General features: G+C 39.1%; 1 protein-coding gene across 2 annotated transcripts in view; it reads left to right on the forward strand.

The window, feature by feature from the left end:
- Window positions 1-24861, forward strand: part of TENT4B (terminal nucleotidyltransferase 4B) — a 57606-nt gene extending 32745 nt beyond the window's left edge. Inside the window, exons 2-12 of one of the 2 annotated variants that reach the window (XM_014558258.2) lie at window positions 9534-9657; window positions 11392-11438; window positions 12874-12994; window positions 14067-14174; window positions 16270-16398; window positions 17065-17278; window positions 18524-18650; window positions 18751-18854; window positions 19099-19145; window positions 20907-21071; window positions 22216-24861. In XM_014558258.2, coding sequence (XP_014413744.2) covers window positions 9534-9657; window positions 11392-11438; window positions 12874-12994; window positions 14067-14174; window positions 16270-16398; window positions 17065-17278; window positions 18524-18650; window positions 18751-18854; window positions 19099-19145; window positions 20907-21071; window positions 22216-22392 — 1363 coding nt within the window. In that variant the 3' untranslated portion in view covers window positions 22393-24861. Of the gene's footprint in view, window positions 1-9533; window positions 9658-11391; window positions 11439-12873; window positions 12995-14066; window positions 14175-16269; window positions 16399-17064; window positions 17279-18523; window positions 18651-18750; window positions 18855-18957; window positions 19146-20906; window positions 21072-22215 lie in introns of both variants that reach the window. The other variant, XM_006183532.3, reaches the window with a different exon arrangement.
- The last annotated feature ends 2117 nt before the right edge of the window (window positions 24862-26978 follow it).

Below are 26978 nucleotides of genomic sequence, written 5' to 3' on the forward strand. Positions count from 1 at the left end.
TAAAAAAATAATGTACATACCTTAATTTAAAATACTTTATTGTTGGGGGAAGGGTATAGCTCAAGTGGTAGAGCACATGCTCAGCATGCAAGATGTCCTTGGTTCGATCCCCAGTACTTGCACCAAGCAGAAACAAAGGAATAAACCTAATTACCTTCCCTCATAAAAACAAACAAAAATAATAATAAAATTAAATTAAAAATACTTTATTGCTAAAAAATGCTAATCATCATGTGACAACACAAGGTTGCCACAAACCTTCAGTTTGTAAAAAAAAAAAAATGCAGTATCTGCAAATCACAGTAAAGCAAATTGCAATAAAATGAAGTTTGTCTGTATTCAAATACTAGAATAATATGCAGTCATCACAAATTGACTTTTATAGCATCAGATGACATGCACAGTGACCATGATATAGCTACTGTGTTTTTCCACTGACTCTACAGTGTTACAGGGAGTAAAGCATTTGGCAGCAGGGGTTTGGTGAGGGTATGTGTCTGGTACGTAGTCACCACCGGCTGTGTTTGCTGCTGTTTAGAAGGTGATTTTTAAGTGAGTTTTTTTTTTTTTCCCCTGTGTGTTTTTCCAAACAGCTATAAATTCCCATATTTCTTTCAGAGTTTATTTTGTTGTTGTTAATTTTGAAAGAATATAGGACCTCATAAAGTCAACCTGAATTTATAAGCATTATGTTTTTGGTGTATGTATAAATGAATTCTTTGTGAATCAATTGGCTTTTGTCTTTTTCAGTTAAGCTTTAAAAAATTCTGTAAACATTACCAGCACTTATCCAAAAGATCTCAACAGTACAGGAAAAAAAAAATAGTTAATTGTGAAACCCTTTATCCAGGTTAGCCTTGTTCCTGATTCCATTATCCAAGGTAATCATTGTTAATAGTGACGTAGGGGTCCTTGAAAGTGAGGTACCTCTGTGCTGGTCCTGTGCCTCTTTCCCCAGTACCCTGATGCACGGGAAGGCATTGCAAGCACTTGTGTATTTATGCAGCAGTGTCTCTTCTTAAAAACATCAGTCCCTCCAACCAAAAATAAATAAATAAATGAAAAATAAATAAATAAAACTTTGGTATTAAAATTGCATGGGTTAAATGTATCCACATTTCATTATTATATTTAAGAGTATAACTTCCCTCCTTCCCTCCAAAATAAATAAAAATAAAATAGTTGGACAGAAAAAGAGAATATAACAAACTTCTGTGGAATGAACTGTTCTTACTGACATTTGAAATTTGTGAAAATGGAAAGATTCAGCCTCATTTATTTGTTTTTTCACTCAGCAAATATTTGAGGACCTTCTCCTGGGGGATAAATCTATTAGATAAGCTTTTATTTCAAGACATTTGCTCTTAGTTGGGAAATACTATCACCTATTCTTTGAGCTTCCCAACTGTGTCCAAGTTTACGTCTACTCAGAGTGGTGGGGGGAGTTCAGAATTTTTACTGGAAGTGGAGAGAGTTGATGACTAGAATTAGATAAAGCAACTCTTAGGTAACAGTTTCTTCCCTCTTTTCTCTTTTCCTTTTCTTTGTACGCGCTTGAAAGAAGTGACAGGGTTGGGTGGCAAAAGTAAGAGGCTTGGGAGAAGTCAGATGGTTTTCATTATCTCTCTTCGGAGCAGTAAAGGGAGAAGGGACAGAGAGGAAATCAAATGAAAAAACCATCCTTCTGAAACATTGTCCTCATAAAACTGTGGTCCAGAAATTGAGAGCACCAGACGATGGCATTTTTTAAAGGAATGCTCTGATTTCTAGGAAAGCAGGTATGAGCACCTCTTAAAAGAAGAAAAAAAGTGAAAACTTTATAATCTAGAACACAGAGACAAGTATCTGCTCTGTAGTTTTACTGCCGTGTCCTAACCAAGGAGGGGCTGACATAGCAAATGGGACATTCCTTAATCATGAATAACAGTTTTAAATGCCTACAAAGTTTGCAAACCTAAGATATGTAGACTCTTTTTCCTTTTAAATAATTTTACGTCATCATCCATATTTTCTCTCTTCCTTGTTTTTTTAAATCTTAGGATATGGTGAGAAATGTTTGGGGTATGAAGACGTTTCTTATCTATAAATAGAAGAAGTAGAGAGTTTTTTCCTTTTAGCTTCGATACTGGTGATCTATTTAGTTAGACATGGCTTTTTTCAAGTGACATTGCTGTATCTTTATCACTACTATAGAAAATTAGACACATTGTGCAGACTTTAAAATATCAAGATAATAGGGTATTTCATTTTTGAAATACTTCTAAACCTTGGCTTTTAAAAAAATTACATGATATTTTCTTGTAGCCATATCTCTATGCACATACAGACTTATTTCCTTAGGCTATATTCTGACAAGTGGAATTACCCTCTTTAACTCTAAGGGACATCTGTAGTTTGGGGCCAAATTGTGCTTCTTTCTGGTTCTGTCATTTTTCACAGTGTGAGTGTCCATTTCCTTGGATCCTGGTACCGAGCTCATTTTAAGGCATGCAGTCTCCTTTTGTGACATGAGACATGGGTGCGGATGGATGTACACATGTCAGCCGAGGGTCCCGTTCTCCAGAAGAGCTTCTCTGTGCTGTGTCTTGGGTCTGAGGACACAGAGCTGAGTCAGAGAGTTGAGTCAGAGCAGGGAGGCCTGTAAGTGGAGGATTCACTGTGAATCCGTGTGATTGACTGCTGGGCAGAACCAGAGCTGTCAGGAGCATTGAGGAGGAACTAAAGTAATGCTGCGTCTGGGAACGTGACCAAGGAGGTGATGGTTGAGCTCTCAGAGGTTGAATAAGAAGGTATTTCAGGCACAGGCCCTGCCCTTGCAAGGGCGGGCTTCCTGAAGAGGCATGGCGGGTTCCAGCACAGTTCTTTGTGGCTGTGAGGGGAGAAGAGGGATGAAAAGGGCAGCAGGCAAGGCAGTGCTCTGATAAGGAGTTTGCAAGTGACACAGATGGCTTGAGGAATGGGACCCCAGTGATCACGTGGAAGATGGCCCAGAGAAAGAAGAAGATGGGGGCAGGGAGACCAGTTTGTTTTCTATTTGGGGAAAACAATGACTCAGGGAGGAAAATGCAAGGAGGAAGAACAGGTTTTGGAAAAGAATTAAGAATTTCATCTTGAGCTTACTGGATTTGAGGTGACGGTTAAGTAGCGGAGTCTAGCTGGCAGCTGGAAATACAAGAGAATGGGTGTGTGTGTGTGTGTGTGTGTGTGTGTGTGTGTGTGTGTGTGTGTGTGTGTGTGTGTGTGTGTGTGTGTGTGTGTGTGTGTGTGTGTGAGACAGTTTCTTTGTAAAACTTGAATTCTAGAGCCTCCTGAAGATGTCACTCATGCTGCACTGGGGATCGCCCTAGGGCTTGCTGTTACTCACTTCTCTTGGTGCCTACGTGCTTTTGAAAAAAATCAAACAGTACAAAAGCGTATATAGATCTTGCACCTCAGACCTTAGTCCCACCCCACTGCACCCCCTGCAAGAGGAGCCTGCTGTGAGCAGTTTTTATTTGTTCTTTGTGTGTGTCTTTTCAATGCACATGAAAGGGATCTTGCTAAACACATTCTTTTACATTTAACAAATCTTAGGTCTTTCTCCATCAGCTTATATAGCTCTGCTTCATTCTTTTTAATGGGTTATTGGCTGTAATTGAAGGGAAGGCCAGTGAGTGCTCCTCTGATTATTTAATTGGATCCCATTGATGGACACTGAGACTGTTTCTAAATTATTTAGTGTCCCAAATCATGCTGTGATGACTAACCTTGTTCCCTCTTGGAAATGTTTCTGGAGGATGAAAATAAAGGGATATGTTTTTTAATTTATTTTTTATTTTTTGTTGTTGGGGTGGAGATAATTAGGTCTGTTTTTTAATGGAGGTACTGGGGATTGAACCCAGAACCTCGTGCATGCTAGGCATGCTCTCTACCACTGACCTATACTCTCCCCTGAAAGAGATTTGTTTCTAAACAGCATTATTGAAGTTATAATTGATACTGAAAAAAACTTCGTATATTTAATATGAATATTCAACTTGGTGAGTTTGGACATATGCACACCCCTATGAAACCATCAGCACAGTCAAGGTAACAGACATATCCAGCACCTCCCAGAGTTTCTTTGTGTCCCCTCACTTGTTTTGTGGTGAGAACACAACGTTAAATCTATTGTCATTATAGGTGTATACCACAGTTTCCTTGTCTGTTCATCTGTCCGTATGCACTTGCGCTGTTTCCGTATCTTGGCTCTTGTGAACAATGCCATGAAACATGAGAGTGCAGATAGATGTTCTTCAAGATTCTGGTTTTAATAAAAGAGAATTAAAAAATTATTTATATAAATGTTATTTATGATTTATTAATACAACCACCTCTGGAGAGGTTGTAGTAATTTATATTTTTACACATAGCATGTGAGTGTCTTTTCTGTATATCCTTGTCAAAATTGGTTATTATTAATCTTAACATTTTTGTGGAGGGGAATATCTTGTCATTGACAGTAATTGAAGAGAACTTTGTCAATGCCTTCACATAAGTCTGAAGTTAGTAATTAAGGAGGACTTCAGTTCTGAAAACTGGAAAGCTTGACCTTGATATGACAGTGGCCTTGGGCACGTTGCAAGCTGGGCAAGGGTCCTTCAGGACGCAGTGTTCCCCTGAGCGGATTTTGGGTGAGCTGCAGGGGGCAGTGTGGAGCAGAGGGGCCGGCAGTGGGTCATCGGCCTGGCGGCATCAGGGAGGCTGACGTGTTGCCTCTGTTTTTGAGGGTACAGAGGCTCCTGAGAGACTCACAGCCCCACCCTTGCCAGCTCAACTGAAAAAGTGTGAAGCCAGGTCTTCCCTTTTATAGCTAGAGAAACTGAGCCTTGGAGAGCCATTTTGAAACTCTAGCTTTTCCTAACTCTGGCAGAACTTTTCTCAGAGAAAAAGTGATCTTTTTCTTGTCTCTATTTTGACCTAAATTATCTGTGAGGTTGTACTTTTAAAAATATGGGCACTGTTTTTTATTGCTATGTCTTCTTTGCCTTATTAAATTTTTGTGTTATCACTTTGAGATTAATGTAAATTTCATTCCAGCAAATTAATTTTGGTTCTCATTTTTTTTTTTGTTGTTTTTGGGGGCATCCTCTCTAGTTATATAGTGGCACTTATTTTATGTATATTTTTATTATATACTTTTCCTTTAAATGTGTTTTCTTGCTCACTTTTCCTTTTAAAAAAAACACATCCATATGTTAATAGAGGCACTGTATTTTGGGTAGTCAGGAATTTTGATCACAGGAGAGGTGTATTTTATAATTTAAGATAAGAAACTTGCAAGGCTGTGTATGTAGCATACAACACATTGATCATGTTAAGTTGTGATCCACGTGTGGGAAAAACTAAAGTTTTCTCTGGGTAGTTGAACTCAGAGGCATAAAGTTGCATTAATATGTGAAAGTAAACTTGCAGAGTTTCTCTAGTTTCCAGCCTTTATTAGGTTGTCATGTCACTCAAGTGTGCGAGGCATGTAGTAGCCACTCCAAAACTGGGGTTCAGTTCCTTCAGGATTTTTAAAGCACCTAGATACACATGATGCCGTGCCAGTAAAACTGTGCAGCCCACAGGGATAGGGCCTCTCCAAACTATATAAAAATCTTTACTGGAAGTTTATTTCCTAAACATACCAAGATTTCTCACTTAGTTCTTTAAGCATTTTACGTGTAGCTGGTTAAGCGCAGACGAGATGGGCAGTGGTGTTTGTGTCAGGTGTGGGTGGGGAGATGACCTGGCAGGCCTGAGATGGGTTCTCTTGTTCTTACTGTTCAAGTATGGTTTTGTTTTAATAGCCCTTCTTTTTTCCCCTTATTCCTCTTTTCCCTTCCAATATGGCAATTGCAAATCAATAAAAGAAATAGGATAACCTGTAGAACCACATTTTCCAAAATAGGAAGGTGGTTCCTTGGTATAGTAAACTTGAGGGTCATCTTGTTTTAAGAGTTTGCCTCATAAACCTGCAATAACTTGCCTGCAAATTAATGTGTGAATTAAAATCCTAGAAGCCTGGTGATAAACAGGAATTTTAGAATCTCCACTTTTTACCAGGTTCAGAAGTCTTTTATAAGACTTTTGTTTGCTTCATGGTTGTCTACTTTCTTTATTTATACTTGTAGTGATGGGGACCTCACTACCCTGAAAGGCTACCCCTTTGTGTTCCCCACGGCTGTGATCATTGGACAGCACTCCTGTTCATCTGCAACCTGCCTATGGTGGAACATTGCGGAACATACGTATTACACATCACGAAACTGCTTCAAATGAGTATTTGTTTTCATCGTTAGATGGAAACTACCCAGGGCAAGGATCATGTGTGTCCGGCCTTCTTTCTGATGCCTTGAACACTGGCACTTGGTGATGTTTAGAGAATGAATTCCTATTTCGTTTTATACGACTTGAAGATTAACTGGAAGTTGGGCTTAATATTTTTGGCCTATATTTGAATTAGAAAATGTGTAAGTGAGCCTTTGTAATGTGGTTAACAGTGAAATTTAGGAGGTTTTTTCCCAGTGGAAATGGAAATGTTTTGCAGTGATGTGCTTTCTAATCACAAATAAACTCTGATAATTCATAGCAAACGACCCAGTTAGATAAAAAATTCATTTGTTTGTTGTTTATTTGTGGTCCTCATCCTTGCCAAAAGTGCAGAAGAGCAAGGTAAGCTGTAAACTCTCTAACGTGTAATCGTTTTAGCTGTTGTCTTTAAGAAGCTGAAGGCAGTGACCTTAGAGAATATATTAAAACCTGGGAAGCTTAAAAAAAAATCAGAAGGTGAAGATCTTAAGGTACCTAGAAGCATGCCAAGGAAGGCTGGACTCCACTGGGAGTCTTTGGATTCACCTGCAGAACTCCCTGGAGTTTTAAAATCTGATTTTTTCTGCAGTATTGCACAGCAGACGGGCAGAACGCTGCTATAAATCATTCCTTACCAAATGGCCCAGGGTTTGAAACTAAGGGCCGGAAAAGGCTCCTGTTGCCAACCCCTGTGCTGTGCCTGAGGACACCGAGGCTGGAAAATGCCAGTCACTTTTCAGAAGGAACGCAGCTGCCCTGAGGTGGAGCCTGAGTCTGAAACTCTAGTTTTTTGACTCTGCCTAAAAATAAAACATCCCAAGAGGCAGAAACTGTTGATTGCATACTTGGACACATTTTAAATATTATAGCCAGTGGAGGCTGGGACTTAGACATTTTTTTCTCCCTTCTTAAAACCTTTTTGAGTCCCTTGATGTTTCTGGCTTCCTGTGAATCCTGTACCTGTTCTGAACCTGAATGGGCTTTCAATTGTGGGCACATCCCTCCTTCCAGATTCCGTTACTTCAGGGCTGCTCTGCTGCCACTGTCCTCCAGGACGCTGCCCCCTGGCACTTGGCACCCTTTGCTGTTTGACAGTGCCCCTCTCCCAGCTTCCTGGTCCATCACCTGTGCTAGCCTGAGACACCGAGAGATCGTCCTCTCCCCAGCTCACCGCCAGCCACCTGGAGCCGGGCCTCCCTCCTCGTCAGCGTTCAACCCACGTTTCACAGATTTCCTTCCATTTTATACTCGTTTCTCCTCCTAATGGTAGCTCTTCACAGTTGCCCCAGTTTGATAAGGAATGCTGTTTTCATCTTCTGTTCTACAGTAGTCATTGACTACATTCAGCTCATTAGCCAGCCTAGTTAGTTTTTCCTTTCATCTTGTTCATTGATTCCCCCAGCCCCTCGGGCCTCAGCCTGTGCAGGCATCCTCACTCCTCTCTTCCCGTTGCTGGTTGTGTCCTGCGGCCCAGCCATTTTGTGTGTGTGTGTGTGTGTGTGTGTGTGTGTGTTGTTTTTGGAGCCCATTTCTTTCCTGCCACCGTCCTCCAGCCTTCATTCAGTCCTTCTATAGCTGCAGTAATTTATGAGCCATTCTCTGCATCCAGTCTTGTTTCTCTGCCAGTCTGTAGTTTGCACCATTGCCAGACGAATCTTAAAATGCTCCATTTTTGATTTCCCTAGTCTTTCTCAGAGGCATTTAAATAGTTCCCTGTTGCCACAGGGGAAAGTCTGAACTTAGCTTGTCACTCAAAGCCCACCGTCATCGGCACCTGCCTTCCTCCCCGGTGCTTCTCCTCTTCCTCTGTGTGCCACGGGCTGTGCGCTTTGCTCAGAGCCCCCTAAGTGAGCCTCATACCTCTTGGTCTCTGGGAGTCTTTAGCTCCTTCATGGAGCCTTGTCTGCCAGCTGTTCTTTTCAGGTCTTTGCAGATATTCACGGCTGACCTATTCATTTGACACCTAATTCACTCACCAAACATTATGAAAGACACGCTGTTTTGCTCCCGTGAGGAATGGATTACAGAGGGGTAAGAGGGCCAGTCCCCACGGCCAGGAAGCTTGTCTGTGTCACCTGGATTCATATCGTTTTGTGTTTAGGTCTGCTAGATCAGAAGTGTAAAGACAAAGGCCAGACATTTTGTGTAAATTGTACACTCACACTGTCCCCCCCAGATACACCCTAAATTACAGAATTTGAAACTACTAAAGATGGGAGGGTCCTGATACCCTGATTATTAGGGGAAAACTTGGAGGGATGCAGTGGGCTGATGTCAGTAAGGACAAGCTATTATGAGATGTTTCAGGGCTGCAGCTCATTATTCCTATCACTACACAGAACATTTCTTTTCCTCAAATCACTCACCATGTCCACAAATACAGTAAAGCTATGATAGTTTTAGGGGCTTTGAGCTGCAAAATCCGTTCCCATGTGACCTTTCCTCCTGGGGCTCTGTTTTCTTGGTTAAAGAGTTGCACTTAGCCTAGAGTTTGCTACTAACCAGAAAGATGTGCTCATTGGGTAAGCACCATATAAGCAGAGTCTGTGATTAGAAATTGTAAGCGGGCACCACTGATTATTTTAAAGTGAGGCTAGAAAGAATTTTTAAAAAGCACTGCAAACCCAGTTCTCACATGTCCCCATACTAAGCCCTAACTTGAGCATCAGAGTAAAATATTTTGGCCTAAATTGCTGAGTTTCCAGGTGCTGGAAGCATTAAAACAGTCTTTCTCTAGTTAGTCAGACGTACATGTGTGGTGTATGTGTGTAACTGTGTAATTGATTATATTATACCTGCATATTAGGGCTTATTGGAAACAGGCTATTAAGAAATAAAGTCAATTAAAAAAAAAGGGAAGAAAAAAAAAAAGATAAGCCAAGCTTTACTCTTGAAATTTAAAAAATGTTTAAATCACCAGCATCTAGCAAGTATTTTGCACAGGCAGATAATAAAGTGCTGTGAGAGCTACTAGTACACGTCCATTAAGAATTACTGGAATTTGGAATTTCTTATTTAATTATTTTGGCATCTTTGATTAAATTTTGTACGTTCCCATTTTAGCTGCTTATGAACTGTAATACTAACATTTAAGGTGAGAAATCTATGAGTATACAATCATCAGCTAAGTTACAAGACTTAATTAGATAAGATTATTTAAGATAATGATTTCTCATTAGATTGGCTCTGCCCACACTAACTTTCCTGCCTTTTTTCTTCAGTCTGCATGAAGAAATCAGTGATTTTTATGAATACATGTCTCCAAGACCAGAGGAGGAGAAGATGCGGATGGAGGTGGTGAACAGGATCGAGAGTGTGATTAAGGAGCTCTGGCCCAGCGCTGACGTGAGTACCTGTCTGGGTGGCTGGGTGCTCAGGGTAGTGCCCCTGTCTGCAGGATGGAGAGCGTGTGTCCACATCCCACTCGCAGCCCTCACATGCAGGTGCGTGTGCATCCTTAGGATTGTGGTCTAATGAAATTTTAAAGGCAAACAATTTTCTTCAGCCTTTAGAATTTTGGGCTTCCTAATTATGTGCATTGAATCGCATGACTTACTTAAACTCTTTGCAGTACTGAGTAGCAACTACTAAAGGCAAGGTATATTTAAGAATCACTCATACAAAGAGAAGAAAGATAGATCAGGCCTCGTTGGAGTAGTCCGTTGTTTGAATGTGATGTATCAGAACCCCGTTACTATTTTGTTCCAGCCTGCTGGTATAAACATGTAATTGTTTATAGCTGAATGAAGATGTCAGGTAGGAATCTCTTACGTCACTGGAAGTTCATTTTCATAGGCTAACGCAGGTGTGTGTTCTGCTCTCCTGAAACTTTTCTTCTCTCTTTCTAACCACTCCTTGTCTCCCAGTACAGCCCTCCCCACCCAGTGAATAAAACCTTTAGCCAAGATTTCCTCTTCTTATTTGTGGTTCTTATTGCAGACGCACACTTTTTAGGGCTCCTTTGAGGGTCTGTTCTCCAATTTTGTGGATTCAAAGAAGTAACTTTTAATTAGAGTCCATTATACTTTGTTATAGAGCTTTTCTTTAGACTCTGCCTTGGGGTAGTGAAGGCGAAAATAGGGAAGTGTTTTTGGTCCAATTGGCAAAACAAAGAAGCTTCAAATAAGATACTGAAGGTACAGGGAAGAGGGGAGGACACCAGTGTTTTACTGAGCAGCTGTGTGTCCCATTGTTTCTCTTGTGTGATCTAAATCAGCAGCTTTCAACTGGGGACATGTTTACCTCCCAGGAGGCATTTGGCAATGTCAGAGACACTTTTGATTATCATGCCTGGCGAGGTGCTCCTGGCATATAGTGATCAGAGGCCAAGGAGCTTGCTGAACGTCATACCGTGTGCAGGACGGCCTCTCATCACAAAGAATGATCTGTCCCAAATGTCAGGAGTGCTGAATTGAGAAACCCTCATGTAAATCAGTCGTCCTACTTCTGAGGTGGGGGATTTTATCTATAATTGTTTTTGCAGATGAGTAACACGAGGCTCTGATCAGGTTCCTGGGTCCACCTCACCTCAGAAGTTGAGCTTTTTCCATTGTTTGTCCTTTATTGTAATTACTCGCGTACACACACCTGCCTGAGTCTTCCCACTGTTGTCCGTGGGTTGGGGCAGGATGTGTCCTAGCTTTATGCCCAGCGTGATGTTGTAATGACAGCTGCCTGGTGTTCTCTGCAGAGATGGCCTACAGGCTGGCACTTGTCCTGCAGTTGAAGTAGTCTGAGCCTAATTCAGTAATCTGCAAGACTTCCACTTAGAGAACAAAGGTTACAGCTTTATGATTGTGTCTCTGGATTATATGGGAACATTAGTGACCTGAACTTTACTTTTGAAAGGTTTCTATTTTAGTATACGTGTTTGATATTTGAACCTAATAAGTTTAAACCATATTCCAAATGTCTGCTTGTGAGATACAGGATCCCACCTCGTGAAAGCGGGGTGTTAGAGGAAAAAAATGCTCTTGTAGTACTAAAATATACCAGTAGAGGGTAGCAAACCCCCACATTTCTCCATAGCTTGGTGGCTTATCATCTGATATTTTAATATAATAATTCTTTCTATTTCAGGTCCAGATATTTGGAAGTTTTAAAACTGGCCTGTATTTACCTACTAGGTTAGTACATTTATGAAGCTTTCAGGGGATTGTGCATTTTTCTAGAGTGTATTCATTTTGACTGTTGAATGTGTTAAGAGTAGAAACAAAACAGATTTATGAGAGAAAAATTCACTTACCTATATTTTATTTAAATTACTTTGATGTAGAATATCACTGCAGAGAACTGTTCAATCCCATAACTTAACCCACTAACACAGATGTTAATGTAATATTACGGCAAAACACCTGATTAAACTGTAGAACTTTGTATACTCTGGAATGCCAGGTCTCTCATTTTTTATTAAAAACTCATGCTGTTAGCTCCTGTTCCAGCCTTCTGGCCCAGAGGTGCAGGTGCAAACTCTTCTTTCAGGAAAGTCGTGATCTTTTCAGGCCCCTTGTTTATTTCAGTCTGACCCATAGCTGAGTGTGAGGGTGTGGTGTGTGTGTTGGGGCCCCTTTTGGGGAGTGGGAAGGCTTCCTTGAGGGGTGAATACCTGTCTCTAAAAATTGAAATGCTATGGTCTTTACAAAGCCAAAACATTTCATCCTGTTTTGATTTTGTTTTTATTGTGGGAAGAGCACTCAACATGAGACTTACCCTCTTAATAAATGTTTAAGTGCACAGTACAGCATGATTAACTGTAGACATCCATTATGTTTTTCATTTGAGTTTAATTCGATCTACTTTACTCAAACTTAAAATGAGTTAAAGTGGATGGGTCCCAGCAATTTCCATTCTTCCCATGGCTGCCCTAGGCCCACAAAAGCCATAAAATATTAAACTTTGAGTTCATTAATATTTTTTCTTATTTAGATTCTGAGCTTCAGCAAAACCCTGAGTCATTCTTTCTAAAAATGTAATTAAATTTTATGAACAAGTAGTGCCTTCACCTATTTCAGATTTGAAAAGGGCACAAAAATAATTACAGTGAAAAGTCTAGATCCCACCTCTGTCCCCAGTTTCTCTCCTTGGAGGAGCCACTGTTACCAGTTAGTTCCTGCTTATTCTTCCAGAAATACTATATGCATATAAAAGGAAATGTATGTTTTCTTCCCTTTTTACACAGATAGTAGCATACTAGATACACTGCCAGCATCTTGCTTTTTATACTTAATAATCTAAGTCACAGTTAATCTCATTCACTTGCAAGGTCTTAAGTTTTTTAGTACCGGAAGACCTTATGCACAGGAAACATTAACTGGTGTTTCTGAGGTTTTACTTCTTTCAGCATCACCCGTGAAATGACTACGATAAGGAGGAGGTTGTTAAAATCACCAACCTCCACTTCCCCTCTGAAAAACAGTCCTCACCAACACATTCAGTCTTCCTTGGGCAGGGTGAGAAATAAGTTTTCATGGTACTAACTTGCAGTCTGTAGCCTGAATGTAAGTTCAAGTAAGTACAGTCTATTGCTTCTTTAAACACCTCTTGTGTGTGCTCTGTGTTCAGTGACATCGATCTTGTGGTGTTTGGGAAGTGGGAGAATCTGCCCCTCTGGACCCTGGAAGAGGCTCTTCGGAAGCATAAGGTTGCAGATGAGGATTCGGTGAAAGTTCTAGACAAAGCAACTGTAAGTGCTTCAGTGTTTCATCTTAAACTCTCTAATTACTTATGCATGAAACTTGTAAAATTGAAACTTAATTTTGGTGAACACAGTCATATTATGAGTGAATGATCTTTCCTTTTGTTAATGATCGTAGTGTTTGAACATAAAAAGTTTCGTTTGTGAGACAAATTGTTCTGGTTACACATTTCTTTAAAAAATGTTACTTAATTTTATCATACATAATACTCCTGATAGTTTTTTAATATATATCTATTAAAAAGTTTATAGTTACATAGAAGATACTGCTTTTCTATTCTGTCATATTTTGTATCCTTGAAAAATTGTATATAATTGAAATTTTGTAAATCAAATCATATTTTAACTAATGGAATGGGCATTAAAATTTTTTTTGTGGAAGCTCATTCTAGAAATAAATAAAATATTTTAGAAGTTTGGATTTTTTGCATATTAGGTTTTATTAGAGCAAAACAACTTGTGTTTTTTATTAAAAGCTGTTAGTTTGGAAATCCAGTTCTGTACGTGGAGTTTGCTGGCCTGAGTCTTCTAATGCATGATGCAAATAGGGCTTTTTTTTTTTTATTTATGAATTCCTGATATCTCGTTAAATCATTCTATCATTTTTCATTTTAGAGTAATTCTTATTTTTTAAGTTCTTCTGTTGTTTTCTTGGGCTATTTGCAAAGCTGACCAATAATGCCAGTGAACTACTGTGTGGGACTAGCAGTTCCCTTATTGGAAACAGCTTGGTGCTATGAACTGACATTCATAATTCTTGATCTTCTTGAGTTGGAAACTGTTCCAAAGTAGATAATGTTAAGAAAGGTTTCTGTTACCTGATTTCAAAATTCTTTATCAAAAGAAATTACAAAATATATTGTAAGAGGTTAAATGCTAAGTATGTAACGTAAAGTATCTAGAAAGCCAAGTTCACTGTGGTACATAGGATTCAGAACACTCAGTGTTTTACTGTCCTCATGAGGAAGTCAAGACTGTAAGTCTGGTAACCTTCCATTCTCTGATTTTGTCATTTTAATTTGGTGAAAGTATTTAAATTTTATTTTTCTTCTCTTCCTAGGTACCTATTATTAAATTAACAGATTCTTTTACCGAAGTGAAAGTTGATATCAGCTTTAATGTACAGAATGGCGTGAGAGCAGCTGACCTCATCAAAGATTTTACCAAGGTCAGAGAATTTATAGCGTTTATTCAGTGAAAACTATTAGAAATAGAGCTGTGTTTTGAGATTCCCTTGTGGTGGTGGTCTGAGATACTTGGCTAAACTATTTTTGTATTTGCATTACAGACAAGTGCTTCTTTTCAGTGCAATGGTTTTACTTTCCTTGAATCTGCTTGTAATAATCAGTAATTTATAATGTGACCTCAATAAGAGTTAAGGGTTGAGGAAGCTTTTGAAGAACTTCTCTGCTCTAGATCTTTCCTCTTAGGGAGACTAGGGCTGAGTCCTGCTGCACAGTTGATTCGTGTCTCCTTTCAGTCTCCAAGAGTGCAGATTAAGCCCCTCTTCAGGGAGCCTCTTCCAGGCTTCACCTGTAAGATAGGCCCTGCAGGTGTCCTTACTTTATCTTGGAGTGGTTTGCATCTGTTTCCGCTTGTTCTGTTTTCTCCCAGGATAGGGGAGAATTGGTCAGCATCATCTTCAGAACACTTCACATGCTTGATGCATCAGCTTTTCTCTCCCTGAACCAAAGCTGTGAACTGCTTTGGTTTATGTGGAACATCTTTTCTCTGCACAATTTTTTTCTTTAGCAGCTCTTTGAGTTACCTTCTTCTTTTTATATAAGAAAAAAATTTTAACTGTTTCGTCGTGTGGTAAACATTACATTCTTGTATAAACGTGCACAATACAGAAAAACAGAACAAGAAAAGAAATATTATCCGTAATCCCACTCTTTTGGAGGTATTGGGTGTGTGTAAATTTTCTTTTTACCAGAAATTAAACATTTTTTTAAAAATTGAGAATAGTATGCATGGTAAAAATTTACCCATTTAAAAAGGAAGTGAAAAGCACGTCACCCTTATACCTTATATGCTTAGATCAGCTTTACAGGATTTACCATCATCAACCTTTTTCTTTGCTTGTTTATCCTCTTCTTGAAATTTTCAGCAAAAGCAATAGCACACTATATACACATGGTCTATAGTTTTTTTTTTAACTTAACATTTTGGAAGTTTTTTCGTATTGGCGTAGACAGGTTTCCTTCATTCTTTTCATTGACTGCACGGTTGACCTTTGTTAGGTTGTGTCAGGCTTTGTGCAGCACTTCCAGGGTCTTTTGCTGTTACAAAAAGTACTTGGTGGGCATCCTTCCATGCCTACATCTTCCTTTATGCTAATGAATTGTTTGTAGGAAGGATCCTAGAAGTGGAATTTCTGGGTCAGAGGATGTAAAGAAACTATTTCTGACTTTAACTGTAATGTTTACAAATGATTATTTCTCCGCATTTTTATTTCTCATACTTGCTTACTTTGACATATTTGCAAAAGTATAAGCTTCTTTCTTTCTTGTGGAAGCAGTTTGTTTTCATTGTGTAAGTGTCAAGAAAAGAGTAGAAATCACTAGTAATTCTGCTACCCCCGGCAGCGGCTGTTAAGACTCCTTTCCAGGTGTTTGTACCTGCTTTGTTTACCTGTGTCCCTGGCCGAGGGCCTGGCTTGTGGAGCGACTTAAGGAGTACGTGTGTGAGTGAAAGATGGACCCACGCCGTCCACATTTGCTAGCGTGGACCTTTTCACCCTTGTTTGTGAAGCACGGAAGGTGGGTCTGTGGGCTCGCCTGCCTGCGCGGGAGGCTGCAGACACGAGTGCTCCCGCCCCCGGGCTGTGCAGGGTCATCTGAAGGACCCTGGTCTGCCTGGTGGAGTGCCACCTACAAAACGTGATTCTTTAAAATCCCGATTCGGCGCTTGAAGAGTTGAGACATTGCCCTGGACTGTGTGTTTTACCTGTTTACAATTGAATATTACCCGGTGATGGCCGTCAGTGAGTACTGCCGGTGTTTTCTGTCCCGTACTGAGTGCTTGGGGGCTGTTACTTACAACTACATGTTTTAGAGTTTAGATGTGAGGAGAAAATCCTGAATTACTTGTAGCTTACTTTTTTATAGCTTGCTTTTAAAAATAGGAAACTAAGTATTTTATGCATCTCCACCGAAGTTTGTAGTGTAAGGACCAGCTTATTCTTAGAGACCATTGTGCTGTTAATGCTTAGAGCTGTTGCTGATGTAGGATTTCATTGAACATGTGATTTTCTTTTTCAGAAATATCCTGTATTGCCATACTTGGTTTTAGTATTGAAACAGTTCTTATTACAGAGGGACCTTAATGAAGTATTTACAGGTGGAATTGGTTCTTATAGTCTCTTTTTAATGGCAGTCAGTTTCCTTCAGGTAAGTTGTATGATTATACCATGCTTTGCACACTGAATTTTTTTTTTTTAATAAATCAGTCGAGAATCATTTTGGAAAAAATTTAAATCAAGCTCTAAACCAATGATTCCCTTACTTGCTTATTACTTTTCCCATTAAACTGGGTACCTTTTTATAATTTAGCAAGTATTTTAAAATCCCTAGGAAAGAATATTTTTTGTTTGTCTTTAATCCTATGTGTTCTAGTATTTTTGAGACTTTTCACTACAAATTTTAATTTGCAAAGGTATGGTGTGGTTTCCATCAGTATGATAGTAATATAAATACCAAAAATGAGAATGTCTTCTAAGTAACTAATCTTGTAAGTTTAGCTGGAATTGAGACTTTCTGTCTGAGATAAGTTAGAAGTCTTAATACCATCACCGAGCATAGTTATGGAGTGTATTGTCGCCAGCTGCTGACTCCGCTCGTGAATCAGAATGACTTCCCTGAGGCTGGGCCAAGCCAGCTCTGCCAGCATCCTAGGGAAGCTGTAAAATTCAGCCTTAGAAGTTGTCCCGCACCAGTTCCACACCCACAGGGCTTCAGTGTTGTCTCTGATGGAAGTACTGTTCCTGTTGCTGTTAGCCTGTGGTGACCCTGATAACGTAGAGAAAGTCCAATAAAACTTTTTTCTTCTCCTTTCAGTTACATCCCAGGGAAGACGCTTGCATCCCCAACACGAACTATGGTGTTCTCTTAATAGAATTTTTTGAATTATATGGACGACACTTCAATTATTTAAAGACCGGCATCCGGATAAAGGATGGTGGTTCCTATGTGGCCAAAGATGAAGTACAGAAAAATATGCTGGATGGCTACAGGCCATCAATGCTTTATATTGAAGATCCCTTACAACCAGGTATTGAATTTAGGTAAATTTGTGGGCATTCAAAGAAAAGGGCATTATCAGTCACCATGTTATACTTTAAATGATGATGGAAAATGAAAAATTAAGGATTAACTTCTAATTGTAGTCATCCTGTTTTCATCGAACTATTTTATAAGGAAACACATGAACGTAAACACACACACACACACCATAAAAACATGTTATATACTTCTAGAGAAGTTGGGAGTAGAATCCATTTGACTCTTAAAGGCAAAAGAAAATTGGTACTAGCTATTTGGGTGAGTTTGTGCACATTCAATTTGGTGGCCATTTTTCTTCTTTCTTGAGTCCTCACTGGTCCTGATTCTAACCAGTAGTCAGCCAGGGTTTCAAGTGAGGATTCTGCAGCCCATAGAGGCAGTGAGTGCACTGATATATCTCAGAATTCACGAGAGAAAGAGACAGCTGATTTTCCTTTGGGGCCGCTTCATTCCTCTTTAATTTTGCATAGTGTTCTTGTGCTTTTTCCAGCTTTATGTCGGCTTGAAAGTGAGCAGAAAATGAATTCCTTTCGTGTTTACATGAAGCTGTTTGCTTGTTCGTGTCTTAGTTTTTCTAGCCAATATTTTTTTTCCTGATATAATTGTAAAATATTTAGATTCTCTGTTATCAGACTTCAGTGGAAATGCTTTGAGTCATTTGCTTTAATGTTTTGACTTTAAAAATGAATAAGGAAAGGGAGTTAAGAGAGAGAGTGGCTGTTCAGGAGCCCTTTGCTGGCTTAATGAGCCATCTTATAAGCATTAACAGTCCTGTGTGTTTATTCATTGAGGAAATGTTCATTGGGTGCCTCCTCTATGTAAAGGACACACAGATTTTTCAGCGAGATGGTCCTTGCTTCCTCAGAGCTTATAATTTAAGTGTAGAAGATATTTATATAGCTAACAAGCAAAAAATAGATATTTCTAATTTAGCTTGGTTTCACTCTTAGGAGAGAACAGGCAGTTAGTTCTTTTATTTGCATGACTGTGTATGAGACAGTCCCTTTTGGGCCAGAAGACACTTAGGCAGTTTGTCTGCTGTAATAACATACTTATGTGTGATACCCACGTTCAGAGCCTGGGGAGCCGCAGGGCCTACTGACAGCTCAGGTTCTGAGTGCAGCTCTAGCAGGCTGGCGGTCGCTCTTGCTCTCCCAGGAGAGGGTCTGTGAACGTTTAGTTCATATTAAGTAATGGTGAATTTTACTATCTTATGTATACATTTCTTTTAAAGGTAATGATGTTGGAAGGAGTTCATATGGGGCCATGCAAGTGAAACAGGCCTTTGATTATGCCTACGTTGTTTTGAGTCATGCTGTATCGCCAATAGCAAAGTACTATCCCAACAATGAGACGGAGAGGTAAAAATTGAACTAAAATCAGCTCATTGGGTCAAAATTGGTTATGGTTTCTTATCTTCAAATTAATTGTGCCTCCCCTCTTTTTTTTAAACACATGCAGCATATTAGGTAGAATAATTAGAGTAACGGACGAAGTTGCCACGTATAGAGATTGGATATCAAAGCAGTGGGGCTTGCAGAATAGGCCTGAGCCTTCGTGCAATGGTAAGAGTTTTTCATTGATCGACTGACTGAGTATTAGAGGCTTTTCTGTGTTGTGTGTGCTTAACGGGAAGAAACGTTTTCCAATCTTTTGCCACTCTTTCAGGAAATGGTGTTACCTTGATAGTAGATTCTCAGCAGTTAGATAAATGTAATAATAATCTATCTGAAGAAAATGAAGCCCTTGGAAAATGTAGAAGTAAAGCTTCGGAGTCTCTTAGTAAACACTCTTCAAACTCTTCATCAGGTCCAGTGTCTTCCTCTTCTGCCACGCAGTCCAGCTCTAGTGATGTCGTAAGTATGATGACGTGGCTTTCTAAACCTAGACCCTTAGGGCGTCTGTTGTTAGGGTAATTGTCTAGAGAGCTAGAGCTAACTTGTTTTCTTACTTGTTCCTGGGAAATTTTAGTAATTTTAATGACTGTAACATTGTATTCAAAATTTGAAGCATACAGCAAAAGTAAAAGAATTTTAGTGACCATTCGCATACACCACCGCTAGACTCCACCATTACCATTTTACTTGCTTATCACACAGCTGGCCACCCATGCATCCATTCTTCTTATTCTTTGGTACATTTCAAAGTATTGCAGACATCAGCACACTTCCTGCAAAGTACTGTAGTGTGCTCATCATTAACCAGAGTTCAGTATTTGTCCAGTGTTCTTCTTTTGCTATAAAATTGACATATAAGGAAATCTTGATTGTACGTTTACCAGATTTTAACAAATGCATACACATATGTGACCCCAGATCCTAACAAGACATAGAATGTTACTATCACCCCAGAGAGCTTCCTCATGATGTTTTCTAGTCAATCCCCAATCTTACCCTCAGAGGTAACCACTATTACGATTTTCTAATACAATAGATTAGTTTTATCTATTCCAGAACTTCATTTAAGTGAGATATACACTCTTTTGTTCAGCATTTTAAAATGTACAGCTCAAGTGTTTTTAGTATATTCACAATATTATACAACCATATGGTCACCACCATCTAATTGCAGGAGATTTCCATCACTCCACAAGGAAATCTATTAGCAGTCCCCAACCATTCTTCCCTTCCCCCATGCCCTGACCATGCCAAACCTACTCTCTGTCTTATCCTGGTTAAATTTTTAGCTTCAGTTATACCTTGTAGGTACTTATCCTCATCAGGGTTAATTTTGAGCTAATTTAAAATCGACATCTAAAATGGACTTACCTGTTATTTGAATTTTGATTTTATTGAGTGTCTGACATAAAATAACCTCAACATGGAAGAGACATAATTCTATGTTGTTGATGACGACCATTTATCATAATGGAGTCATAAATCCTCACGTGCAGAATCTACCTGCGTGCCATCTTGGTTCAGAGAGCGGAACTATGGGGGACAGAATGCTGGGCTGGATGTCACAGACGCATTGGGGCGGAAGCAGAGACGGCCTTGAAGGGGAGCATTAGGGACTAAGAGTGTGTCTCTGAGATGCTGGGTGGAGTGTGAGAGCAAAGGATACACCTGAGGAGAGAGCAGCAGCCAAGGCCCAAGCAGCCCAGAAGCAGGTGGGGCTCAGCCCAGTGTCTCTGGGGAGGGAAGTCCCTGTCCACATGGTGTGTGGTTGGAGGGAGTGCTGATTTGCTATTGCAGACTCTCAGAGATTGAGCCTCTTAAACTGATTGTATTATATTTGATTGAAGACATTGAATCAGGGCCTGGGGCCTATGCCCTCACTCTTTACCATGCTTTTTCCATTATACCATGGTTCATTTTCTGTAATTAAAAATGCAGATAAACTTGGACCTCCATGAGCTCCTTCAAGGCCGATTAACAAGGTCAGGCGTGGGCAATGGATTTAACAATGAACAGAAACCCTCTGATAAAATAAGCTACTTTAAATGTTTGGAGGAAGACTTAAGCAGTTAATTTTATAAATTCCGGGGTGTGTTCCCTTTAACTCCCAAATGTTTAAACTTAGTCCAGAGAGTGCTTAGCTGAAGCTCTTTTCCTTTCTTAGTGTTGAATATCTAAATTATTACTGCATCACGTTATAACTCATGTGACTTGTGTTAGGATTCCGATGCGACACCCTGCAAAACCCCGAAACAGCTGCTCTGCCGTCCGTCCACTGGGAATCGAGTAGGGTCGCAAGATGTGTCCCTGGAGTCCTCTCAGGCAGTCGGGAAAATGCAGAGCACCCAGACCACTAACACATCCAGCAGCACCAACAAATCCCAGGTGTGTGGAATTTGTGTTTTTCATTGTTAGTATTCAATATAGAAGGTTTAGAGTTTTGTTCGTACATACACATACAAACATACATATACCTGCATGTTATGGGTTTGAAGAAAGCTCTAGGTTAAAGAAAAAGATGTAGTTTGTTCTAAGAGGTTCCAAAGCATGACAGTGTTTCTTGTAATAGGATGTCCTGAAGACCTTTGTGAGACACTATTGTAACATAAAACTTTTGTGGGAATCTGATGACTTGGTCCTTATAAGATGTCCCAGCCAACCCACCTTATTACAATTTCAGCATGAAAAAAATTGCTTCAAGTTATAAAAAAGTTCAGTTGAACTTGAAGTAAACTCACATAAAGCTTTTGCATGACCTCCTCATAGTGTTGTGTACGTATTCTTTTTTATATTTTAATATTAAATACCTAGTTGCCTGTGTTGAAAATGGTCAGACAGCACTCAGCCATGTCAGCTGATTAGCTTTAGCTTTGACTTAAAAAGACCACAGAGATACTCTACTGTAAGTTTTTCACTTGCCAAAAATTGTGTTAATCATGAGTAATGAATCAAAATGACGGGAAGAAGCCATTTCACATGGGGCTCCAGTGTGAGGCCACCACACCTTCTCCCAGGACCTCGGGGACCCCGGGGAAGGCCCCTTGGCAGTAGGGATGACTGTTACGCGTGACTCGACTCACAGAATCCACTCTGTACAGCCTTAGTCATGAGCACCGCACACTGACTCACTGAGAAATGGCAGCCAGAATGACAGGTGCGAGCAGGAAAGGCCAGCCAGCCGTGATGACCCCTGACCTGGCAGCACACCTGCCTGTCTCAGAGCTTCTTCCAGTGACGCCATTTATCAGGCGGTGTATCATCTGATAGGTTCCTTAAGAAAAGTTTCACATTTTATATTCTCTGTTAAGAAGGCAAGGCTTCTTAATGGAAGAAGTGGTCTGCGTTTTTCAATATTTCCATGAAAAAATAGTGTAAGCATTTTAGAGGGTTAACCCCTGTAGCATCGTTCTCTGCCTGCTAGGTAAGTCAGCATTTTCCTAGTTATGAGAGCCCCCCGAGTCAGGTCTTAGCGAGTGCTCTGTTGACTCCGCGATACTGATATCTTTTTGACCGCTTTCCTTCTCTGCAGCATGGATCAGCAAGGCTCTTTCGGTCTTCCAGCAAAGGCTTCCAAGGTACAACCCAAACAAGCCATGGTTCCTTGATGACAAACAAACAACATCAAGGCAAATCCAATAATCAGTATTACCATGGCAAAAAGAGGAAACACAAGAGGGACGCCCCCCTCTCAGACCTTTGTAGATAGTCGGCGTTGTACGATGGACTGTCTTCTGTGTGCAATGATCTCATGCTCAGGACAGTTGGATAGGGACTCCTGGGAGACATTCGGGAGCCTTACACTGTTCAGACGTTGATTTAGCAACTGCGTTTTTTCCCAGCTCGCCACGGAATGGATCATGAAGACTGACAACTACAAAAACAAAAAGCAAGCAAAAAAGGGGGAAAAAAAAAAGAGGCTGCTCATTTGATAAGTCATATGCTACAACAGGGTCATTTTAAGATTTAAAGCTTGAATGTAAAATAAATCTATTTCTCATTGGCTTTATGCAGAGTTTAGGGAGTAGTATTCAGTGTGGGTAGGGTGATAGAAACAGAAAACAATTTCAGAGGACGGGGTGGGGAAGGAAAACACAGGTGTCTTATAGGAAGTCCAGATTCCAAAGGGGAAAGTGATCTGTGCATGTTTTTTTTTTTTAATATTTTTGCATATATTTACCATTTTATTGTGTGTATATATAGATGACCATATAGGAAATTGATATTTGTAATAGTGGATTTGTTAATACTTTTTACATAACATTACTGTTTAAATTGTAAACAGATTTTTCTCAGGATTAGTTTGAAAAATAATCTGAATTGTCATCTTAACATCCATCTATAGGGAAGTGATTAGTTCTATTACTCAGTTTGTTTCCTCAGCATTGAAATGACTTAATAGAACCCTTGTGACCTGCTGCAAAAAAAATTTTCCTCTCTAAAGAAAAGGTTATGGTGGCAAATGACATTTATTTTATTTTGTAAAAAAAAAAAATGTACTATGTACTTTTGTGTAAACACTGAAAAATCTCTAGTCATCTCTAAGAATTAACTTGCGACTGTTTTCTATAGTGCTGTCGTCTTGGCCAATGGGCAATTACATGACTTTGTGTTTGTTTCCTTTGCAGTCTTTTTTTTTTTTTTTTTTTTTTTTTCCTTCCTAATAGGGAAAAAAAAGGCCACCCGCGTCTGGTCCCATTCCTGTTGCAGTAAAACCTCGAGTTCCACAGACTTTGCATGCTGCTCCTCTAACCCTGTGTGCTGCGTGTGCTTGTTTTCCTCATCTCTTATTCTTTTTTAAATACATGCTTACCTACTGTGGGACAGAATAACTGTAAACAGCTTTAATTAAATCATACTTATAAAAAAAACTATTTTCTTATACTCCACTTTATGCTTTTGGTATTGTTGATCTTTAAAAATTAAATGGTCTTTGATAATGGATCTATTTTGTATTGCCTTATTAAGACCAAATACTTCTTGTCATCCCATTCTTTATCCTCTCCTTTCATGGAATTGTTATCTTTAATTAAAACTTTTTTAAACATTGGCTTGTTTCAATCAACTGTAAATTTTGGTTGTGGTCAGCTTTGAGTGCAAATGAGATGTATTCTGTTATTCATCACATGTTGAGTTTGAAACTCAGTTGGGAATATTTAATAGAATGTAAGAGGCATTTCTGAAAAATGCTTTCTTTCAAGGTGAACGCTCTTATGTTTAGCATCAGTGTGTGTGGCTCTGTTAATTACAGCCGTTTCTGAGATGAGATTCTTTTTTATATGTATACATATAAAGTACTATTGGCTTTTAGGAATTTCTTTTATATACATTTATGAAATACTGAAGACCAGTCAGACCACTAATGGACACTTAGTGCAAGTTTTTTAAAGAAAATAATGCTAAAGTAAGACCAAAACTGGTGTCATCACTAAAATTAACAGTTTTCAATCTGTTCGTATTTTAATTCACAACAGAAAAATGTGTTCCAAAACTGGAAATTCATAATACTTGTGTAAACCGTGGAAGATTTTAAATGTGATGTTATTTTGATGATGTTTTAAATTTTAGAAGTCACATTTTATTCTGATCAGAATTTTTATCAAGACGTTGAGCTTTTGTTTTTTGAAACTAGTTTGTCATAACATGTTGTGCGTAATCACCGTATTTATTTTCTAGGACTATTGTGGAATGTGTAGACTTATGTTTACTGCTAAGGGAACAATTATTTATAAAGTAATATTAAATCCAGTATTAGTTGCCTATTTCAGACACTTAATACCTACAGAGATCCATGTTACATTTACCACACTGAAGTTTTGGTTTTTGTTTTAAAGAATCACCCTCATTGTTGAAAGTAAATGTGCCCTTAGGGTACAGACATTAGTGTTCCAATAAGCATGTGATTATATTAAGGTGGTGGTAGCGGGAAGATAATCTTGATTCCATTGGGAATCTTAGGTATTCGTAAATTTATTGGGAAAATAGTTTTTCCTGTATTTTGACGTTTCTTTTTGGTAAACAGTATCTTTCTAAAAGAAAAAGCATGAAGGAGAAATTGAGGTGTGTACATTTCCTCAAATGACCAGCATTGTATTCGTGAATACTGTGTATCTTGCAATGAACAGTGTGAAAGCTGTTCATTTTTCAATCTGAAGTAAAATACTTTCAAGAACTTTTAGTTTGCCTGCTCATTTGTTTTGTACATTTCATCTCTGTATTTGACTCCTGTCTTTTTTCTTTTTTGAGTTTTAATACTTTATAAAGATTTTGTGACTATGTCAGAAACGTGTCATTTAAATATTGTAGTCCATCCATATCCATGAATCATAACCTTCCTTTGCTAGTACTTGTAGAGTGGGATTTTACAAATTCTGCCTCACTGTGATGGCATTTCTCTGGCGGTCATGTATGTGTACCTGGTTGGTGTGGAAACTCCTTAAAAAAGTGATAATAAACTTTCTTAGAGGTGCTGATGGGTCGAAGAGGTGTCAGCACAGAACCTGTGTGGTTATGCTTTGATGATAAAGGTAAATGCATTTTTTCCTCCAAGTTTTAAGGTGTCTGTGAAGGTGCCCGGTTTTTAGTGTCTTTGATTTGTTTGGAGATGTTGTGTTATGGTTTTCAAATCTACCTTTGATCTGTGAGATCTACTGGTTTTACATGTAGTTGCCCTCTGGTCTTCAACAGTTGATCATATTATATTTTTGTCCTGTTCTGAGTGTTTTACCTTTACTGGTATTTTGAGTTTCTCATTAATATTTAGGTTATTTGCTTTGGCTCCAGATATTCGTGGATAAAGTCTTCACAGAACAAAACATGTGCGGTAGGGAGAGCATTTTTTTTAGTCTTTTTCCTCTGGAGTCTTATATCTCCATGTGTTTGCTTTTCATCCCCTCCCCCCACATGGTAAGTGTGCACTGTGTTTGCTTTAACCCATGGTTAAGTGTTTGGGGTTTCTGACCTATAGGTGAGTCACAGGACAGTATGACTGCTCAGAGCTGCAGGACCCTATTCTGTGACATACATGCATTGCAAAGACCTCCCCAGGGACTAGGGTGTACTTATCTAGGTGGCTCTGTAGAAATCCCTAGAAATCACCATTATTGGGTATTATTGATAAGTTTTGCTGATATTTTTTTACTGTTCGTGATGCATCTTCTCAACTTAATATTGATCTATGCAGTTTGAAACTGATCAGTTCCTTCAGTTATTAAATCCTATTGATTTCTTAGTGTTTCAGTCACTAACTAGGAATGTTGATAGGAAATTAGTTGCTTCTCAATTAACTTTTCAAACATTAAATGGTAAAGTATAAAAAGTTATTCCCAATTTTGCTGTGATCGATATTAAAATATTAAAAATAACAGAAGAGTTTATGCTCATCAGTTTTTGCTCTCATTAAACTGAATTAGTGAAAAGCAACATTCTCATAAAGTGTTTTGCGAGCAAAACATTCTATAAATGATGCTGTTGAACTTCATTGAGTAGGAAAGTTATATTTAATAGTTCTCTTTACCCTGATTTTCATCATGGACATAGCTCGTCTAGTGAAATATGTAAGAACAAGGTAGCATTGAAGTGGGGACAGAAGTATAGGCGAGTCCTCGGAAGCGGTGTCTTCTCGCCTCGGCTTCCAGACCGCAGGACGCTTTAACTGCCTGCCATTTTGTCACAACATTTATGGGCAGGCTAAACGTTAAAGAACAGATTTTAATATGCTACTTGATATTTAACATAACTAAGAAACAAGCCACATTTTACCACAGAGGTTATTTGCATGACCTGTAAACTCTACATAACCCAGAAGCCTTTTTCTCAACCATCTTCTTTTGAGCTGTCTTGACTTTACACCGTAAGCAACTTTTTTTTCCATCAAAGTTAGTGAACTAAATATCTGTATAAGTTGAATGCTGACAAAATGATTAATCCGAGGAATCGCTTTTAAAGTCCGCTGATCTATTTGATCTCCAGAGTTAAATACTTAAGGATGGTTTTTAGGTAATAAACTGCAAATGTGCTAATGTTTGTTTTACCCATGTCAGGTTGGTTTTTTGTTTTTAATTTTTTCAGTATTTGGCTCTTCCTTTTTTCTACTTGAGCATGTGCCTTAGTAAATTTAGCCTAGTCTACTAGCCTGAAGGAGGTAACACTTTAAGAAAGAGGTTAAACCAGAGAGCTGGAGACAGCGTATCCCCCTTTGATGCCTATAAACGAGGTATCTTCTGGATTTACTGAGAGCAACGTTAGCTATGTGAGTAAGAACAGGTACTAACACGGAAGTCAGGTGTTCTCCTG

Source organism: Camelus ferus, chromosome 9, assembly GCF_009834535.1.
Source record: "Camelus ferus isolate YT-003-E chromosome 9, BCGSAC_Cfer_1.0, whole genome shotgun sequence".
NCBI lineage: Eukaryota > Metazoa > Chordata > Mammalia > Artiodactyla > Camelidae > Camelus > Camelus ferus.